Source organism: Bufo bufo, chromosome 1 (genome assembly GCF_905171765.1).
Source record: "Bufo bufo chromosome 1, aBufBuf1.1, whole genome shotgun sequence".
NCBI lineage: Eukaryota > Metazoa > Chordata > Amphibia > Anura > Bufonidae > Bufo > Bufo bufo.
This window is the reverse complement of record NC_053389.1, coordinates 333,966,778-333,988,042: the sequence shown is the minus strand read 5'-3', so window position 1 is coordinate 333,988,042 and position 21,265 is coordinate 333,966,778. Positions and strand designations below refer to the sequence as shown.

General features: G+C 43.6%; 1 protein-coding gene across 1 annotated transcript in view; it reads right to left on the bottom strand.

Annotated features, from left to right (window-relative positions):
* HSPA9 (heat shock protein family A (Hsp70) member 9) overlaps positions 1-21,265 on the bottom strand; it is a 62,842-nt gene that overhangs the window by 3,575 nt on the left and 38,002 nt on the right. Inside the window, exons 10-14 of the mRNA XM_040442319.1 lie at positions 5,712-5,921; positions 5,372-5,599; positions 895-999; positions 654-771; positions 283-377 (exon numbers count right to left, since the gene is read on the bottom strand). Of these exons, the coding sequence (XP_040298253.1) occupies positions 283-377; positions 654-771; positions 895-999; positions 5,372-5,599; positions 5,712-5,921 (756 nt within the window). The remainder of the gene's footprint in view (positions 1-282; positions 378-653; positions 772-894; positions 1,000-5,371; positions 5,600-5,711; positions 5,922-21,265) is intronic.

Sequence of the window (21,265 nt, the reverse complement as noted above, 5' to 3'; positions counted from 1 at the left end):
TCAAAACTATTAAAGTGAGGTGACTGCAGAAAAAAATAAAATGCGCAAGTCACCTTGTCGTCCCTCGTCCCCCCTCCCCGTGCATTTCCGCATCTCTAAAAAGAGGTGACAGAATCCCTTTAACCACAATACTGTGCAAGAAATTAATATCAATATTGCAATAACTGAAGCAAGTAAAAATGAGGGAATTGGTGACAAGTGCTAGCACAAGAGTTTTCATTAACTTACTCTTCACTGCCAGACAGTTAATAATAACCACACAAACAGAATAAAAAAACTTGCCTTTCGTCTTCTATCCTCCTCAGCGTACTTTTCGGCATTTTTCACCATATTTTCAATATCATCCTTGCTAAGTCCACCAGAAGACTGGATGACAACTACAATGAAAAAATAAATAAAAATAAAATTATCCAATCCCACTGATACAATCTCTCATATCGTCTGTCATTGATGTTCAGTCAGAAGTAATGCATTAGACAGCAGTATCCTGCTTTATCTTACCTGGTTTTAAGACATCTACATACACTATGCAGAATAATGTTACTATCGGATATTAATATTAAAATTTTATAAAATGGAGAAAGATGGAGACACAGAGATATCTGAACATTAAACAAATTTTGTCTTTGTGGGAGATGAGGAAGGAAACCTACTCTGCTGCTCGCGGCCAGTTCCTTTGTCTTTTGCGGATACGTGCACAATTCCATTGGCATCTATGTCAAAAGTAACTTCTATTTGAGGAACACCACGAGGGGCTGGAGGAATTCCTACCTAAAGAGACATAAAAAAAGTACTTTGTTAGGAGGGAATCCTCACAATTTATATCACATTTAAGGCTTCAGAGTTTATGTACGAAGGTCCCCCATTTTTCCTAACTTAGCCATAGCCACTTACTAGTGTGAACTGTCCAAGTATTTTGTTGTCAGCAGCCATTTCTCTTTCACCTTGGCAGACTTTAATTTCCACCTGAGTCTGGCCATCAGCAGCAGTGGAGAAAACCTAGAGAAGACAAAATACACACTGAGCATAATCGTGCCTTACTTGGTCCATGTATTTGGACGAGTGCTGCATAATACTCAAAATTTCAATGCAAGATTACTCCACCAGCATTATCCCCAATATGACCAACATCTTGGAGCATGCAACTAGTGCTCAAAACATACAAACAACCAATGTATGTGGCTATATTGGCCAAGAGGATGCTTAGTTGCTTCCAACAGATCAAATGCAGAATTTACAGAACGGCACTCCCCACTTAGTGGTTTTAAAGGCTATAGATATTGATGGCCTATCCTCAGATCGCTGAAGGTCCAACACCCAACGTCTGCACCGATGAGGTGTTCCCTGCATCAGAACTAGCATTTTCAACAGGGCAGGAAGCACAGCTCCATGCAAAGTGTAGTGGCTGCGCCAGGTTACTGCAGCTAATGGGAGCTGAGGTGCAGTAACCCAGTACAGCCACTACACTACAAAACAGAGCTGTACCTCCATGTCCACTCAAAATGCTTGTTCCACAGGCTGCTAGTAACAGCTGATCGTTGGGGGTTAACCAATATCTGGAACCTGAAAAACCCGTTCGCTACCAGCGCCGTACATCTAGCGATGTGTAAACATGGCACCCACTTGGCGCATGCAACGGGCACCATGACCAGCAGATCTCTGCTGTTTCAAACAGCAGAGACCTGCGGCTAATTAACGTGACCAGCAATAATGCAGACTGTGGTAATTCAAGGCTTTAGATGCCGTGATCAAGTGAGATCACGGCATCTAAATGCGCAAAAACCCGGAAGCTCATGATTTTGGGCTTCCTACCGATGCCCTGTGCAGCCAATGTGGGCATCGGTAGTTGCGCTGAACACTGAGCCTCGATGACGAGGCTTTAAAGGCTATGTACAATTATTGCATTATACTTAATATGGAATCCCTTTTTCTGTACAGAGCTGACATGCTCTACTAGCTGTCCTTTCAGTCATCTGAGGAGCAGACAGACTTATCTGTGCCCTCTCACATCATAAACACTCATTAAAGCTCAATCCTTATCTTACTGATAAGAATGTGGCTTAAAGGGAACCGGTTACCTGGATTTTGGGTATAGAGCTGAGGACATGGGTTGCTAGATAGCCGCTAGAACATCCGCAATACCCATTCCCCAAAGCTCTGTGTGCTTTTATTGGGTAAAAAAACCGATTTGATATATATGCAAATTAACCTGAGATGAGTCCTGTTCCTGACTCATCTCAGGTTAATTTGCATATGTATCAAATAGTTTTTTTTTACACAATAAAAGCACACAGAGCTATGGGGACTGGGTATTGCGGATGTGCTAGCGGCCATCTAGCAACCCACGTCCTCAGCTCTATACATTAAATCCCGGTGACAGGTTCCCTTTAAGTGTTTATGACCTAGTAGTTTAGAAATAAGGGTAATTAGATACTGAAATTGAAAGTACCAGTCACACAGTTAGAAGAGTTAAAGGGTTTCTGTCAGAAGGAAAATGGTTATTAACCTGGCTGACATTAGTGATGTACTGTCAGCTGAACATAACTATATTAGTGCCATCTCACTGCGCGCCGCCATTATATAGAAAAAATATATATAACTTATAATATGCAAGTGAGCCTTTAGGAGCATGGGGAAGGGGGGCGTTGCTCCTGCTCCTAGAGGCTCCGTTCTCCCACCTCTGGCCATGCCCTGCTACACTTGATAGACAGGGCCAGGCAGCGCTGGTCTCCTCTTGCTGGCCCTGTCTGCCGTGGAAATCACGCGCCTGCGCCATCCCGTTTAGTATTCAGCGCAGGGGCAATGAGTAAAGCCATCAGCCGGCGAGCGCCCTTCACTCACTGCGCCTGCGTTGAATACTGAACGGGACGCTGCAGGTGGGAGATTAAGGTATAAAAAAAAAAGCTACGGGAGTCAGAATATGGTGATTAAAAAATATATATTATTATTATTATTATTAAGTTTATTTTTACACTATTTAGACATAAAAAACCTATACATATGGGGTATCGTTGTAATCGTACTGACCCAGAGAATAAAGAGCATTGATCAGTTTTGCCGCAAACGCAATGCCGTAGGAACAAAACCTGTAAAACGGTGGAAGAATTGTGTTTTTCCCCCAATTCCACACCATTTGTAATATTTTTACCGCTTCCCACTAGACTTTATAATTAATTGTGGCATTAGAAAGTACAACTTTTCCAGCAAAAAAAATAAGCCCTGATACAGCTATCCTGCGGGTTAAAGTCTTTATTGTACCAAACTTTAACAAGAGTTAAAGCAGTGGTTAGCCCAGCTATTCAGTTAGGGTATGGTGATGTGGTGCAAACTCTGCAGATTGTCACATCATGTATTACAGTAGCAGAGTAAATAAGGTTTATTTAATAAATGTCATTCATATGCTGGGGTCTCCTGCAAAAAAGATAGAGCATGTTCTATTCTTGTCTGTAATAGTGATGAGCGGGAGGTGCCATATTGGATTTCGCGAATATTCGAATGAATATTCGTATTATTTTCGTCGAAATCGTATATTCGTAATTATTTTATTTTTCGCGAATAATATGCGATTAAATGAATCGTACGATTTTATTTTAATTTTTTTTCCTGTATAAGGCAACGTTCCTATGACTATGGCTAGGCTAATATGTGTATTTTACGAAATTTCTTAACATTGCTCTAACTTCGTCTTTTAGAATATTCGTAATATTCTAAAAGACGGAGTTAGAGCAGTATTAAAAAATTTCGTAAAATACACATAGATTGTAATTTAGCTAATATACTGCTAAAGTAATTTTTTTAATAGTGTACATATTTTCCAAAACTGATGTTCAGAAGAGCAAAAAAAATTAGACAAAAAAAAAAAAGGATTATATATAGCACTATATATTAGCTAAATTACAATCTATGTGTATATTATACGAAATTTCTTAATATTGCTCTAACTTCGTCTTTTAGAATATTCGTTATATTGCTCTAACTCAGTCTTTTAGAATATTACGAATATTCTAAGAGACGAAGTTAGAGCAATATTAAGAATATTCTAAAATACGAAGTTAGAGCAATAATATTCCACTTTGGCATACTGCTCCCCGACAAGCGTCCCCGTCACCATGGGAACGCCTGTGGGTTAGAATATACCATCGGATCTGAGGTTTTACGATCTCAGGGAAAACTCAAATCCGATGGTATTTTCTAACCCACAGGCGTTCCCATGGTGACGGGGACGCTTGTCGTATGCTGAAGTTGATTAAATAATGATTTTGTCATGCGCTCGGGCACACATATTAACCATTACGATTTTTCTGTTGTAATATTCGTGAACTCGAATATTATAACCGAGATTATTGGTTTCGATTAGAATAGGACGGATATTCTAAAATTGAATATACAGCAATATATTCTTTATTTTGAATATTCCGGTCCATCTGAAAACGTGTTTCCCTCCAGCTTCAATTCAGTTGCTTGTGGGCCAATGGCTTATTGACCCACAAGCAAGAAGCAGGGGAGGAATCATTTTCAGATGAAAAAAAAATAAAAAAATATACGAATATTCAATTTCGCGAATATATGGAACTATATTCTAAATATTCGCGAAATCTCAAAATTGCGATATTCGAGAAAAAAATTCGAAATTCGAATATTTGCGCTCAACAGTAGTCTGTAATTGCGTACACAAATAGGCATGTCTAGCATAGGGCTGGTCATTCTGTTCCGCAAAATGTAGAACGCACACGGCCGGTATCAGTGTTTTGCGGATTGCAAAAATAGATACAGTTGTCTGAATGAGCCCTTACTCTGTAAATACCAAGAGTATTTTTATTGTATGCAAATGACTCCAATGCAATTTCCCTGGAAGTATAAGGAATTTAAGTACTTCCTCAAATATTTCTTATAAGGGTTTCTTATTAGATTTTAAGAGAGAAGCAGTTATTACTTAGATATTTTTTTTTAAGAATGATAAAAATTTACTTGTGGACCCTTGTTGCTGGTCAAGGTGACTGCAGTGAGACTGAGGGGGGTGGTCACCATATTGATACATAGTAATCAGTGTGGCTTTATTCCTGAAAAATTGGTCAAAAGATAATCTTAGCAACCTCCTTCACGATTATCTCTCCAATGCTGCGGAAATTTCAGCTATATCACCGAATACTGAGGATCTTTTACTCCATGTAGAGTACTTAATTTTTTTCTTGAACAATTTAAAAATGTTAAATTTTATTAAAATTTAAATTAAAATATTGAATCCAAAAGGAAAATGTACACTTCCACAATATCATGTAACCTTTTTATACAAAATGGTATTATCTGAGCACATAGTAAAAGCAATCATTTACAGATGTTAGAATCCTTGCCGTTATGGAACATATATTACCTGGCTCTTCTTGGTAGGTATAGTAGTGTTTCTGCCGATTAACTTTGTGAAGACTCCACCTAAGGTTTCAATTCCAAGAGACAGAGGAGTGACATCCAACAACAGAACATCTGTAACATCTCCAGCCAACACTCCACCCTGAATAGCAGCACCAATGGCAACGGCTTCATCAGGATTAACCGCCTTGCTTGGAGCACGGCCAAACAGGTCTTGTACAGTCTGCTGAACCTACACAGATCACACACAAAAAATAAATAATATTGATTAGGAAACACATCCAGCGAGGAACATTAATGGAGGTGCCCACTATAGGAACCTCATAACATAGAAATGGGTTTACCTTTGGCATCCTGGTCATTCCACCAACTAAGAGCACTTCTCCAATGTCACTCTTGCTAACTTCAGCATCTTGCATAGCTTTCTGGCTTGGTGAAATAGTTCTTTTAATGAGATCAGCAACAATACCCTCAAACTGAGAACGAGTCAACTTTATATTCAAGTGTTTGGGCCCAGAAGCATCCATGGTAAGGTAAGGCAGATTTATATCAGTCTAAAAGGCAGAGGGGAAAAAAGGGATTTTGTTTACTTTAAAAGAACTGTTTAACAGTCATCATGAAATAAAGAAATTAATGCAGTTTCATTACTTTTCAAGGAATAAGTGAGGCATTCTCCATCCCACCAGTCCATTTCTTTGATTCAAACAAGTCTGTCAAACATTCAGAGCAAGGGATGCTCAACTGACAGACGGCAGATACCAGTTGAAATCCGGACAACTGGTATCTGCAAGACACAGATACAGCTGAATACAATGGTGGTGTCGGGAGCCTTTAGATCCCTGCTTCACCATTCCCATTCTATATGTGGTACAGAGTAGGCAAGCGCGATGCAATGAGGTCATTGTGCCTGCTCTACAGAGTCACAGCAGTGACCTATTCGGCTCTGCTGCAGGGAACATGGGGTAGGTGAGTATTCAAACTGCATCACTGTGAGAGGGGCATCAAAAGCATCATGAGTGAGGCACCGAGTGGCATCATACAGCATAGGGACACTAGAGGAGCATTATACTGTGTGGGGGAACCAAGTGATCACCCTGCTCTGGGAGTGTGGCACTAAAGTAAGGGGAAGCAATATTGTGAAGTGACACGAATGAGACAGATTGTGGAGATGCAAAAGTGACTGGAAGGCATTAGACGCATGGCTTATTGTAAAAATTAGAACGGACTGTTGTCCCGCCTAATATTATTTTTTTGTATTTACTCCCACCTACACCTGACTGCAGAGCCAGGTATGTGGACCTTTAAAACTGTACTTGAGTACTCTTGATTAAGAGTATTGACAAAGCAATTTATTGTGGACCAAATCCCAGATTAAAATGCCTTTTTTGTGGACATGGTGTTTGGTGCAGTTTTTGTGGTAAAATACTAGCTCCAGATGTTTTTCATACGGTTAGTCATCCTTTTCTATGGGAAGGGGGGGGGATTAACAAACACCTGAACAAAGGTGTTACCTGTGGCTGTTAATACAAGTCCAATAAGGCCGGTTTCAGGTATTAATGTACATCTTGGTGGCATTAGAGGCAGAGCTATTTAAGAGCTCATTTGCATACCTTCTTCCCAGAATTCCAGGGGAGCATGTATGGCCTACTAGTCTCCTCAAGCCGATTAACCACCTCAGCTCCCCTAGCTTAAACCCCCTTAATGACCAGGCCACTTTTTACACTTCTGCACTACACTACTTTCACAGTTTATTGCTCGGTCATGCAACTTACCACCCAAATGAATTTTACCTCCTTTTCTTCTCACTAATAGAGCTTTCATTTGGTGGTATTTCATTGCTGCTGACATTTTTACATTTTTTTATATCAAAATTGACCTAAATTTTTGCAAAAAAATGACATTTTTCACTTTCTGATGTAAAGTTTTTAAAATAAAACTACATTTCTATATACATTTTTCTCAATTTATTGTTCTACATGTCTTTGATAAAAAAAATAAAAAAAAATGCAATAAGTGTATATTTATTGGTTTGGGTAAAAGTTAAAGCGTTTACAAACTACGGTGCAAAAAAATTAATTTACGCACTTTGACTTTCTGAGCACCTGTCATGTTTCCTGAGGTTCTACAATGCCCAGACAGTAGAAACACCCCACAAATGACCCCATTTCGGAAAGTAGACACCCTAAGGTATTCGCTGATTGGCATAGTGAGTTCATAGAACTTTTTATTTTTTGTCACAAGTTAGCGGAAAAAGATTTTTTATTTATTTATTTTTCTTACAAAGTCTCATATTCCACTAACTTGTGACAAAAAATAAAATTTTACATGAACTCGCCATGCCCCTCACAAAATACCTTGGGGTGACTTCTTTCCAAAATGGGGTCACTTGTGCGGTATTTATACTGCCCTGGCATTTTAGGGGACCTAAAGCGTGAGAAGTAGTTTGGAATCCAAATGCGTAAAAAATGCCCTGTGAAATTGTAAAGGTACTCATTGGAATTTGGGCCCCTTTGCGCACCTAGGCTGCAAAAAAGTGTCACACGTGGTATCGCCGTACTCAGGAGAAGTAGGGCAATGTGTTTTGGGGTGTATTTTTACATATACCCATGCTGGGTGAGTGTCACGGTCATGGTCATGGTCGTGACTCCTGTCACCGCAGGCAGTTGCCTGCGGTCTTGGTGTTGTTGTCAATCACAGGTGAGGGCTATAGTATGTTGCCTCAAATGTGGTTGCCGTTGGCAACATTGTGTATGTGGCAGCAGAGCAGCCTGAGCGGTGCTAGGCAGCTTGCTGCAGTAGGCATGCGGTTGCACCTGGCAGCCTCTCTTTATAGGTGTGCCTTTTATCGGTGTGCACGGGGTGTTATATGTGTTGTGTGCACTTCCCCTTTAAGTTGTTTTCCCTTCCCTGGTGTTGGGAGGGTTAACTTCCTTCCTAGTGTGTGTGTGCGCACTGGGTGTGTCTGACTGTGGGTGTGGCTACTTGGCCCTATAAAGCCTCAGTGGTAGGCAGTAGTCAGAGAGGGTGCTTCAGCCATGCTTGCTGGAGACATCCTACTGCTTATTTACCATCTGCCAGTGAGGGCCACCCTGGTTGTCATAAACGTTATGTCTGGTGTTAGTTTATGGTTTATCTGTTATTGCAGCATATGGTTTACTGGGTTCCCGTGTGATGTCTGTTGTGTGCTGTCTCCTTTATGTTGGTTGTTGATAGCAGCACTTGCACGTGGGTTCCAGGTTGTGGGTCTGTGGCAGGTAAGTGTGGAACTAGTCTCACTTAACTGTCATTGCCATATGTCTGTTTATGCTCCCCCTTTCTATGTAGCTTGGCCAGTGAGACTCCTGTTCCTCCGTGTATAGGAGGAACGGGTCGTCTTACCCTGCTCCTAGTCCAGGGCCACCCTGAGGGCGAGCAGGAATATCAGGTTCTGGAGTATGAGCCCTCCTACATTCAGGGTTAACTCATACGGATAGGAGACAGGGTCAGAGTTAGGGATGTGTAGGAGGTGACCAGCTCCCTAATTCTCTGTCCTGGCCTTGCAGCGACTCCATTTGCTGATACCGCACGGCTGAGGGTTTTCCCCATCCTCAGCCGTAACAGTGAGATAAATATATCTCTGTAAAAGACAACTTTTCCCTTTTTTTTTTTATACAAAGTTGTCATTTACAGAGATATTTCTCTCACCCAGCATGGGTATATATATGTATGTATAAATACACCCCAAAACAATTGCCCTACTTCTCCTGAGTACGGCGATACCACATGTGTGACACTTTTTTGCAGCCAAGATGCGCAAAGGGGCCGAAAGTCCAACGAGTACCTTTTAGGAGGGCATTTTTAGGCATTTGGATTCCAGACTTCTTCTCACGCTTTAGGGCCCCTAAAATGCCAGGGCAGTATAAATACCCCACATGTGACCCCATTTTGGAAAGAAGACACCCCAAGGTATTCCGTGGCAACGTTTGGTTGTAGTGTGTACATGTGGTGGCAGTGTCCCGGCCTTCGGGCTGACTCCCAGGACATGCTTGCCACGCATGTCGTTGCCTGCGGCAACAGCCACAGTGTGTTCTTCACTTGGACACTGTCTGAGTTTGTGTTTCCCTTCCCTGGTGCTGGAAGGGTTAACTCCCTTCCCAGTGTGTGTGACTCACTGGGTGTGTCTGACTGCTGGGTGTGGCTTCTTGGCCTATATAGCCTCACTGTTAGCATATGTCTGTGGGTTGCTTCAGCCATGCTTAGCTGGAGCAGCCTCCTGTGTTTACCAACTGCCAGTGAGAGCCACCCTTGTGGTTCATAAATTTTATGTCACATTAAGTTTATGTTCATCTTTATGTGTGATGTCTATGTGATGGTCTGTTGGGATTTTCCTATGTTGTTTAGTGCAGCTTATGGATCTGGATTCCTGTTTGCACAGGGATCCAGTCAGCAAGGCTGTGGCAGGTAGGTGGAACTCAGATAGTTCACCTGCCATATCCGCAAGTCTGTTTGTGTTCCCCTTTTCCCTGCAGCTTGGCCAGTGAGACCCCCGTTCCTCCGTGTCCAGTAGGAACAGGCTGTCTTACCTTGACTCCTAGTCCAGGGACCGGTCGGAGGGTGAGTTAGGGATCCGAGGTTCCAGAGCATGGGTCCTCCTACCTTAAAGGTCGGCCCATGCAGCTAGGAGTGAGTTAGGGTCAGGTTAGGGACACTTTAGGAGGTGACCTGCTCCCTAATCCTGTTGTCCTGGCCGAGCAGCCATAACATCACGTGGTATCGCACGGCTGAGGATTTTCCCCATCCTCAGCCGTGACACAAAGTCTCCCTTTCCGCTAACTTGTGACAAAGTTCAATCTTTCATGGACTCAATATGCCCCTCAGCGAATACCTTCGGGTGTTTTCTTTCCAAAATTGGGTCATTTGTGGGGTGTTTGTACTGCCCTGGCATTTGAGGGTCTCTGCAATCATTACATGTATGGCAAGCATTAGGAGTTTCTGCTATTCTCCTTAGGCCTCATGCACACGACAGTTGTTTGGGTCCGCATCCGAACCGCCGTTTTGGCGGCTCGGATGCGGACCCATTCATTTCAATGGGGCCGCAAAAGATGCGGACAGCACTCAGTGTGCTGTCTGCATCCGTGGCTCCGTTCCGTGGCCCTGCTAAAAAAAAATATAAAAACATGTCCTATTCTTGTCCCCGCTTTGCGGACAAGAATAGGCATTTATATTGCCGGCTACCGTTCCGTAAATTGTGTAAGTCAACACAGGCGCCTTCCGTTTTTTGCGCATCCGCGGTTTGCGGACCGCAAAAAAACGGTACGGTGGTGTGCATGAGGCCTTATATTGAGCATACGGGTAATGAGATTTTTTTTTCGTTCAGCCTCTGGGCTGAAAGAAAAAATGAATGGCACAGATTTCTTCATTCGCATCGATCAATGTGGATGAAAAAATCTCTGCCAAAAAATATGCAAAAAAAAAAAAAAAAAGCTGTAATCGCTAATAAAGATCCAAAAAGCTCAAAAGTGATCTTTATAGTGCCGCAGGGATTTTAAAGTGTTTTTGCAGTGATCAGAAAAAAAAACATTTCTGTCACTGCGGTGGGGCGGACTGAACGCAAGTGTGCGCACAAGATCAGTCCTGATCAGGCGACCACTGCGTTTTTTTGTAGAGCCTAAGGTGACCCTAATGTACTGATATAGATCTGATTGCGATCAGTCTTGATCACTTACAGATACTATATAGTACTAGTGCTGATTAGCGACAGCGATGACGCTAATCAGTGACTGCGGTGCGGTGGGCTGGGCGCTAACTACCTAACAAGAGGCTAACTAACTGGCGGTGATAAGGGACCCTTAGGCCCCATTCACACGTCCGCAATTCTGTTCAGCATTTGGCAGAACGGAATTGCGGACCCATTCATTTCTATGGGGACAGACTTTGTCCCGCTCGGATCCGAAATTGCGGATCTGCACTTCCGGGTCCGCACTTCCGTTCCGCAAAAATATAGAACAGGTCCTATTCTTGTCCGCAATTGCGGACAAGAAAAGGCATTTTCTATATAGTTCTGGCAATGTGCGGATCCACAAAATGCGGAAAGCACATTGCCGGTGTCAGTGTTTTGCGGACGTCTGAATGGAGCCTTACAGGGGGGGTGATCAATGACAGGGGGGTGATCAGGGAGTCTATATGGGGTGATCAGAAGCTAATAAGTGACGGGGGGGGGGGGGGGGGGGTGTAGTGTAGTGTGGTGCTACTTACAGAGCTGCCTGTGTCCGCTGGTGGTCGATCCAAGAAAAGGGACCACCAGAGGACCAGGTATATCAGATGCTGTTAACAAAACAGTGTCTGATACACCTTTCTGGGGTTAAAAATAAATGAATAAATAAAATAAAAAAATCGCATCTACAGCCTGCCAGCGAATGATCGCCGCTGGCAGTCTGTAGATCAACTTGTTTACCTTGCGATCCTGTGAACGCGCGCTCCTGTGTGCGCGTGTTCACAGGAAATCTCGCATCTCGCGAGATAACGCACCGATGCGTCAAGGAGGAATAACCCGGCCGCCCTCAGGACGCATCCCTGCGTTAGGCGGTCGGGAGCTGGTTAACCTCTTCAGGAAACAGGGCGTACAGGTACGCCCTTATGACCTGGTACTTAAGGACAAAGGGCGTACCTGTACGCCCTGTGTATTTCTGATCACCGCGGCGGGAGGTGCAGGCGGTGCGGCAGGCGGGATCGCGATCCCCTGCCCGCCTCCCCTTGAATAATCGTTGGTGGCCAGTGGGTATACCAGGGTGTCAGCACATTGCCGACACCCTGGTATAAACGTCTGACATCTGTGATGCGATGTCAGCCGTTTAACCCTTTCCATACCGCGTTCCGTACGGACCGCTGTATGGAAAAGGTTAACAGCTCAGGGAGCTCCCTCTCTCATCGGGGGGCTGCTGTGCCTTTGCAGCCCCCCTTCTTACCCTTCCCAGTCTGCGCAGTTGTGGCCACAACTGAGCAGACGGGGAAGGTTCCCATAGCAACAGGACGCCTTCTCAGGCATCCTGCTGTCCATGGTGCTGAACAGATCTGTGGTAAAGGCAGAGATCTGTTCAAAGTGTAAGTAAAATACAGTACAAAACACTATATAGTGTACTGTATTATACAGACATCAGACCCACTGGATCTTCAAGAACCAAGTGGGTCTGTGTAAAAAAACAAACAAAAAAAAAAACACATTAACCCCTTAAGGACTCAGCCCTATTTCACCTTAAGGACTTGGCCATTTTTTGCAAATCTGACCAGTGTCACTTTAAGTGCTCATAACTTTAAAACGCTTTGACTTACCCAAGCCGTTCTGAGATTGTTTTTTCGTCACATATTGTACTTCATGACACTGCTAAAATTTGGTCAAAAAAGTAAATTTTTTTGCCTAAAAAAATAAAATTTTACCGAAAATTTTGAAAAATGAGCAAATTTCAAAGTTTCAGTTTCTCTACCTCTGTAATACATAGTAATACTCCCAAAAATTGTGATGACTTTACATTCCCCATATGTCTACTTCATGTTTGTAGCATTTTGGGAATGTTATTTTATTTTTTGGGGATGTTACAAGGCTTAGAAGTTTAGAAGCTAATTTTGAAATTTTCCGAAATCTTCAAAATCCCACTTTTTATGGACCAGTTCAGGTTTGAAGTCATATTGTGAGGCTTAGATAATAGAAACCTCCAAAAAATGACCCCATTCTAGAAACTACACCCCTCAAGGTATTCAAAACTGTTTCAAACTTTATTAACCCTTTAGGTCTTCCACAAGAGTTAATGGCAGATGGAGAAACAATTTAGAAATTTCAATTTTTTGGAAAATTTTCCAATATAATAAATTTTTTCCAGGAGTAAAACAAGGGTTAACTGCCAAACAAAACTCAAAATGGGTTGCCCCGATTCTGTAGTTTGCAGAAACACCCCATATGTGGTCGTAAACTACTATTTGGCTAAACGGCAGGACATAGAAGAAGGGGAACGTCATATGGTTTTTGGAAGGCAGATTTTGCTGGACTGGTTTATTTACACCATGTACCCTTTCAAGCCCCCTGATGCACCCCTAGAGTAGAAACTCCACAAAAGTGACCCCATCTAGGAAACTACAGGATCAGGTGGTTGTTGTTTTGGGACTATTTTAGGGGTAAATATGATTTTTGGTTGCTCTATATTACTCTTTTTTGAGGCAATGTAACAAAAGAGAAATTCTAAAATTGTTTCTACATTCGCTATTTAGTTTTGTGGAACACCTAAAGGGTTAACATAGTTTGTAAAGTAACTTTTGAATACCTTGAGGGGTGTAGTTTCTTAGATGGGGTCACTTTTTTGGAGTTTCTAGTCTAGGCTACATCAGGAAGGGCTTCTAATGGGACATGGTGTCAAAAAAAAAAAAACTGTCCATCAAAGTCTGCCTTCCAGAAACCATATGGAGTTTCCTTCGTTCTATGCCCTGCCGTGCGGCTATATAGCCATTTACGACCACATATGGGGTGTTTCTGCAAACTACAGAATCAGGGCCATAAATATTGAGTTTTGTTTGGCTGTTAACCCTTGCTTTATTACCGGCAAAAAGGATTCAAATGGAAATTTTGCCCAAAAATGGGTGTTTTGGCACAGTTTTTATTTTATATTTTTAACACCGTTCATCCGAGGCGTTTGGGCAAAAGTTATTTTTATAGCGACGACTTTTACGCACGCGACGATGCCCAATATGTATGGTTCTCAGACTTTGGAGACACTAAGCAGGCATCCTAAAAACTGCGGCCCTCCAGATGTTGTAAAACTACAATTCCCACCATGCCCTGCTGATGGCTGTAGGTTGTCTGGGCATGCTGGGAGTTATAGTTTTACAACATCTGGAGGGCCGCAGTTTGAGGATGCCTGCACTAAAACTAATAAGTCTGAGAGCCATAGTTTTTTATGTTCTCTAGTGGACTGTTGGGGATTCTAAAAATTTAGTACTCCATGGAAGTGTGATACTCCCTGAAGCAATCGATAACGCAGAGGCCCGGATGATCGGGGCAAGTGTCGCACTGAGTGGTGGTGTCCTTCCGTATCCCCCTCCTGCGACACACTGCACTTTTTTTGGGTTCGTCCCTTCTTTCCAGTATGGGGGACCACACCTGGAAAGTGTTGGCCAGGGACGATCCGGGCGCCTCCAATTCCCGAGGTACTCCGGCCTGCTCTTTCCCGGTCCGAAAAGATCAGGTCCTTGAGGACTGCCTCACAGAATTGGAGGAATGTCCCTGTGCTGCCAGCGCTTCGGGATAGTACAAAAGAGTTGTACATGGCAACCTGCACCAAGTAGACCACAACTTTTTTGTACCATGCCCGGGTTTTGCGCATGGCGTTATATGGCTTGAGGACTTGATCCGAGAGATCAACTCCTCCCATATACCGATTGTAGGCGACGATACAATCGGGCTTGAGGACCGTTGCCGCGGTACCTCGCACAGGGACAGGGGTAATGTTGTTACCATGGATTGTGGACAGCATAAGGACATCCCTCTTGTCCTTATACCTGACCAGCAACAGGTTTCCAGTGGTAAGGGCACGGGTCTCACCCCTGGGGATAGGTACCTGGAGGGGGTAGGCAGGGAGGCCGCATTGATTTTTCCGCACGGTCCCACAAGCGAACGTGGATCTGGCGGCAAGGGACCTGAACAAGGGAATAGTGTTGAGCGCGAATATTCGAATTGCGAATTTTTTTCTCGAATATCGCAATTTCGAGATTTCGCGAATATTTAGAATATCGTTCTATATATTCGCGAAATAGAATATTCGTTTTTTTTCTTTTTTTTTTTTATTATATTTTTTTCTTTCCCACTTCCCTAAAGTTGTTCTTACCTGTCCTTTGGATTCCTGGCTTCCTGGCTGCTCCAGTCAGTGGCGCTTTCAACTTACTGCTATATTCCATATTAGCTAAATTACAATCTAATCTATATGTGTATTTTACGAAATTTCGCAATAGTCGCAATTGCGATGCGAGTAATATAACACGAAATATTCGCATGAAGATTTCAACTTAGCACTGCTATACTCCATATTCTATCCCAATATGGAATATAGCTGTGCTAAGTTAGCACTGCTATATTCCATATTAGGCTAGAATATGGAGTATAGCTGTGCTAAGTTGAAATCTTCATGCGAATATTTCGTGTTATATTAGTCGCATCGCAATTTAATAGAACGCATCGAGTAATATAACACGAAATATTCGCATGAAGATTTCAACTTAGCACTGCTATACTCCATATTCTAGCCTAATATGGAATATAGCTGTGCTAAGTTAGCACTGCTATATTCCATATTAGGCTAGAATATGGAGTATAGCTGTGCTAAGTTGAAATCTTCATGCGAATATTTCGTGTTATATTAGTCGCATCGCAATTTCGACTTTTTCAAATGTTCTTAATATTGCTCTAACTTCGTCTTTTAGAAATTTCGTAATATTGCTCTAACTTCGTCTCTTAGAATATTACGAATATTCTAAAAGACGAAGTTAGAGCAATATTACGAAATTTCGTAAAATACACATATAGATTGTAATTTAGCTAATATAGTGCTATAATCCCTTTTTTTTCCTGTAATTTTTTTTGCCTCTTCTGAACTTAAGTTTTGTAAAATATGTACACTATTAAAAATTATTACTATAGCAGTATATTAGCTTAAATACAATCTATGTGTATTTTACGAAATTTCGTAATATTGCTCTAACTTCATCTTTTAGAATATTACGAATATTCTAAAAGACGAAGTTAGAGCAATATTAAGAATATTTGCAAAAGTCGAAATTGCGATGCGAGTAATATAACACGAAATAGTCGCATGAAGATTTCAATTTAGCACAGCTATATTCCATATTCTAGCCTAATATGGAATATAGCAGTGCTAACTTAACACAGCTATATTCCATATTAGGCTAGAATATGGAATATAGCAGTGCTAAGTTTAAATCTTCATGCGACTATTTCGTGTTATATTACTCGCATCGCAATTTCGACTTTTGCAAATGTTCTTAATATTGCTCTAACTTCGTCTTTTAGAATATTCGTAATATTCTAAGAGACGAAGTTAGAGCAATATTACAAAATTTCGTAATATACACATATTAGCCTAGCCATAGTCATTAGCATAGGAACGTTGCCTTATACTATCAAGATAAATTTTCGCAATATGCGAAAAATAATTTCGCGATAATTGGAATAATTGCGAATATTCGATTTCGACGAATATAACACGAATATTCATGCGAATATTCGCGAAATATCGCGAAACCGAATATGGCACCTCCCGCTCATCACTACAAGGGAATGCTAGTATAAAAGTTATCCACGTACAAGTGGTAACCCTTATCCAGCAGTGGGTACATAAGGTCCCACACGAGTTTCCCGGTAACACCCAGAGTGGGGGGACATTCTGGGGGTTGAATCCGGGAATCTCGCCCCTCGTACACACGAAATTTGTAAGTGTACCCTGAGGTACTCTCACAAATTTTGTATAGCTTCAAGCCATACCTCGCCCGCTTTGTGGGAATATATTGGCGGAAACTGAGTCTCCCCTTGAACGCAACGAGAGACTCATCAACCGCGACCTCCCTTCCAGGTACATAGGCCTGCTGAAATGTGGCCCCAAAGTGATCGATGACCGGCCGTATCTTATACAGCCGGTCATAGGCAGGATCACCTTGGGGTGGACATGCTGCATTATCGGAATAATGCAGACATTTCCGGATGGCCTCAAACCGGGGACGTGTCATGACCATACTGTACAGTGGGGTCTGGTATAGGACGTCCCCACTCCAGTATTGCCTGACACTGGGTTTTTGGACTAGACCCATATGCAGCACGAGGCCCCAAAATGTCCTCATCTCGGCTGCACTGACCGGCGTCCAGCCACCGGGTCTAGCCAAAAATGAGCCTGGGTTTTGAGCGACGAACTGTTGGGCGTACAGATTCGTCTGCTCCACCATCAGATTCACCAGTGGGTTACTGAAAAAAAAAACTAAAATAGTCTATTTCAGTAAACCCCACTGGTGGGGGGGGGGGGGCAAGTGGCAGGGGGGGATCTGGGGTCTGATGGATGGATCAAAGAAAGTTTGGAAATAAGTTTTTTTTTTTTTTTTTCTAACTAACTTTCCCCTTCTTTCCCTGCCTAACGGTGCCTCTCCCTCACTGACCCTAACCTACCTGGGTGGCGATGGGTGCAGGAGGGTGATGGATGCCGATAAGGGGGACACAGGAGCTGGTTCTGGACGGTGCTGCACGGTCAGGGTGCTGGACAGGAAGAGGAGGGGAGAGAGGAGCGCAGGAAGTTTGAATCTCGCGCCTCTCTCCCCTGCACCAATCAGCACCCTGGACAGCAGGCATCAGCACCAGGGCCAGCACCGCCTCTTCAAATCCTCGGACTGCGATAGGTGGTGTATAATTACGCCACCGATCGCAGTCTTTTTCCGGTTCATCGGGTCACAGGACACCCGAATGGACCGGAAACGCAGAAAACCGATCGTCGATGCGGGGGGGTCAAATGACCCCCCCCCCCCCTGCATTGTTACGGGATGCCGGCTAAATGATTTCAGCCGAAATCCCGTTCCGATTAACCCCTGGGGCGCCGGAATGCCGATTTCAAGTTAGGACGTACCGATACGCCCTGCGTCCTTAAGGGGTTAAAATGAAAAAAAAAATAATAATCCCTACACGTTTGGTATTGCCGCGTCCATAACGACCTGATCTATAAAACTGTCATGTTACTTTACCTGAACGGTGAACGCCATAAAAATAAAAAACTATGATGAAATTGAAATTTTGCCCACCTTACTTCCCAAAAAAGGTAATAAAGTGATCAAAAAAGTCGCATGTACGCCAAAATTGTAACAATCAAACCATCATCTCATCATACCTTACCCAAGATAAATCGCCCAAAAACTGAAAAAACTATGGCTCTTAGACAATGGAAACACTAAAACATGATTTTTTTTAATTCAAAAATGAAATCAGTGTAAAATTTACATAAATAAAAAAAAAATAAAAAAAAAGTATACATATTAGGTATCGACCGACTCTATAAAAATATCACATAACCTAACTAGTCAGATGACCACCGTAAAAAAAGCTATTTTTTGTCATCTTAAGTCACAAAAAGTGTAATAGCAAGCGATCAAAAAGTCATATGCACCCCAAAATAGTACCAAACAGTCATCTCATCCCGCAAAAAATGAGACCCAAGCTAAGATAATAGCCAAAAAACTGAAAAAACTATGGCTCTCAGACTATGGAGACACTAAAAACGAGATTTTTGTGAAACTCACCTGTAAAATCTCTCTCGCGGGGTTCATTGGGGGACACAGGACCGTGGGTATAGCTTGCTGCTGCCACTAGGAGGCGACACTAAGCTGAAAAGTGATAACTCCTCCCCTGCAGGCTATACCCCCTCCAGCCTGGAGAGAGCATATCAGTTTGTGCCCAAGCAATAGGAGTAGGAGAAAAAAACCAAACAACCAACAACTGGTCAACGCCAGTCGGATCAAACCAGAACTGGGGCCATACTGGCTCGGCAACCAACAACAATCACGGCAACAGAAATTACTGGGTGGGAGCTGTGTCCCCCAATGAACCCCGCGAGAAAGAGATTTTACAGGTGAGTTTCACAAAAATCTCGTTTTCTCGCTGGTATCATTGGGGGACACAGGACCGTGGGACGTCCTAAAGCAGTCCACGGGGAGGGAACAAATCACATGCCCATGGAGTAAAACGCCTTTGAGGATGCGTAACTCGCTGCCGCCTGCAGACTTTGCTGCCTGGAACGGTATCCGCCGGTGCCTAGGAAGGCACCCGGTAAGACTTGACGAACGTGTGCCCAGAAGATCAAGACATTGCATTCCCCACTGGGAAGCTACTGCATGAAGGAGATGGACCCGAGAAGCACCGACCGCTGGTCGGGTGGGCCAAGACTCAGCTGGGCGTTGCCTTACCCGGAGGGCGGAATGCCTGAGCAACTGTATAACGGATCTAACTGGAAAACATCCTTTGGAGGCCGTCAGCCTTGACAATGACCCAAGGATAAAAATTGGTAGAAGTCCGTACAGCTGTAAGCGCTAGTCCAGGACAAGGAAGCTCAGAGGCCAAATCACATGGCTGATGGAGAGCTCGGTCTGTGTAATGCGAGGGAGAAAGAAGAGAAGCCCATGCCTGTGAGGGCGTGGAAAGACAACCATCTTCTGCGAAAAAAGAGGATCCTGGACGGAACACTGCCCTATGTTCATACTTAAAGAAAAAAAGTACGTACCAGAAGGCGTACCAACTCTGAGAAAAAATAATAAAAAATTAACGCCACAAAATAGCTGGCTCCTGGCCGTAGCTGCGGAAGTAGAACTAAAAAGGCCAAGTCCGCAGGATTCACCTCTGGTCAAGAGAACGCCCCATAGGGAGCGGAATATTGGTAGACCAACGCCCTTATAGCCGTAGAGGCTTGTGGAGAGATTTCTAGTGAGAGAGGCTGCCCGAGAATCACGAAGAAACAAACGCCTGAGCCAGGCGTGCCCCACTGCCGGCCAAAGCATCAACACCACGCGAGAAAGGTAAAGTAAAGCCAATGTGAGCACCACCTGTGATGGGAAGCCCCGTCAGTGACCGAATTTTAACCAAGCGGCAACGCTGCCTGGAAGGGCAGATGAGTGGAACAAAGATGAGAGAAATACTCTTGCCGGGTGAAGTTTGATTACATTACTGATATCTGAAGAGAGGTAGCACCAATGGAGTTACGGTATGACTACTAGAATCCAAGTCCCGCTTCGAACGGCAATCTAGTGTTGACGAGTGCCGTAGGGACTGAGCTACCCAGTAGAACGCACTCAAAGGTAGGTGCTGATCAGCCATGGTAACTACACCATCGCCACGCCCAAGCCGACGACAGAAGGACAACAGTTGTCAGAGCCACGGTCCCTTATTGGTAGTAAACCAGAAAGAGGCCAGAACTAAAGCCCATTCCCATGTGAGACTGGCGCTCTACAGAATCTAGTGGTAATGCGATACTCCGCCTGAAGGGAGGCCATACAAGCCCCAATAGTAATGCTCACGCCATACTCCAGCTGAGGAGTAGGCCATACCTTCGAGGTCACTGAATTCCCGTGTTAGAGGAATCCGTTGCCTGACGAAAGAACTATGCAGTAGGAACCTTAGCATGTAATGGTGACTCCAACACCCCTCGTGCGGTAGGGGCTACCGCATGCTCCGCCAGCGTGGACATGAGGGGAAGGTCTGAGGACATCCAGTAGAAGTCCTGGTATCAAGCTGGCCCAGTTAGTAGACCTAACCTTAAACCCTCCACCTGAAAAAGGGCGCTGAACAGGAGCAACTGCCGAAGTAGTACCAGGGTAGAACCCCTACCTGAGGGGGGCTGTCCCGCTACAGCGATTAGGAGCATCTAACCCTAGCGTGAAGACTACCCTGCGAAGGAGAAGACTTGTAGTAGTCACTGCGGAGGGCCAGCATAACACCCTCACCTAGATAAGGATGAGTGGTGGACGAAGCATCCGGAGTCGGTGGAATATTCTGCTTGCTGGATCTTGATCACAGCACTCTGTGCAGTGAGACTGACCTGAACGGTGGAGGCTCATGGGGATGGGGAGTCTCTAGGACACATAAGGCTGGATGACTCCCCTGAGAGCACAAAGGGCCGACATTTTTGTGTCTTCAATAAGTGCATGAAGAAAAGAGGGATACAATATGGGAGTATTCCTAGTATCCAGTGTCAGTATCCATATAGCACTAGATGGAGAATATCAGGCACCAGCGGTACCGACTGTTGCCAAGGACCACCTGTGAAGGCAGCCGAGTCATCTAGAGACGTGGCGTAGTTGAAATACTGCATGCAGAGATGCATAGTGATTCCCCTGTTAA